Below are 663 nucleotides of genomic sequence, written 5' to 3'. Positions count from 1 at the left end.
TGAGGCGTCGACTCTTTGTTTGCTTCACTGCCGCCGTCGTCGCCCTTCTGCTTGCCGCTCTCGTCCTCTCCTGCCGATTTCTCCACACCGGCAGGATTACTTTCCGTGTTCACACTCTCTTCCCGCGCCGCCTGTTTCTGCTGGCTCACGGGGCCGTTTGATAAAACGCCCAGCAGGAGCGGGACGGTGGTGAGGAGCTGGGGGTGGGAGGCCATGTCCGGGTCTGTGCTCAGGGCGGCCAGCAGAGCCGTGCCCAGCGAAAGGAGCTCGTGCGGGGGTAAGCCCGGGTTGTCGTTCCCTCTGACCGCCGTCACCAAAAGCCGAGCTGGAAGGTTGAGCCCCACGGCCTCGAAGATGCGCCTCAAGGTGGGTTTGTCAAGCTGGCTTGCTGGGCACAAACGAGTTATCTGGAGACAGACGGAGAAAGACACCCACCTGTCAGAAACCTTTAATGCTTTGTCTCTGCATATACGTGTCTCCTATCCTATCCTGTCTTTGTAGGAGGTATTTTGTTCAGTTTTTGTTGAAACTGGTTTAAAGAGGTGTATTTTGCTCATTTATATCAATAAGGCTGGATAAAAGATATATCTTAGTCAGCAATCACTAGTTGTTCAATTTCCAGTAATGTAAAATAGAGAAAAGTTACATATCTTTATATTTCGA

At 51.9% G+C, this 663-nt stretch overlaps 1 protein-coding gene across 1 annotated transcript in view; it reads right to left on the bottom strand.

Moving 5' to 3' along the window:
- The window catches only part of LOC118340186, a 73,319-nt gene that overhangs the window by 71,584 nt on the left and 1,072 nt on the right, over positions 1–663 (bottom strand). The window contains exon 3 of the mRNA XM_035678057.1: positions 7–407. Within this exon, the coding sequence (XP_035533950.1) occupies positions 7–407 (401 nt within the window). The remainder of the gene's footprint in view (positions 1–6; positions 408–663) is intronic.

This window comes from Morone saxatilis, unplaced genomic scaffold, assembly GCF_004916995.1.
Source record: "Morone saxatilis isolate NCDOM2014 unplaced genomic scaffold, NCSU_SB_2.0 Contig6, whole genome shotgun sequence".
Taxonomy (NCBI): Eukaryota; Metazoa; Chordata; class Actinopteri; family Moronidae; genus Morone; species Morone saxatilis.
Note: the sequence above shows the minus strand (reverse complement) of the source record. Positions and strands in the feature narration are given on the sequence as shown.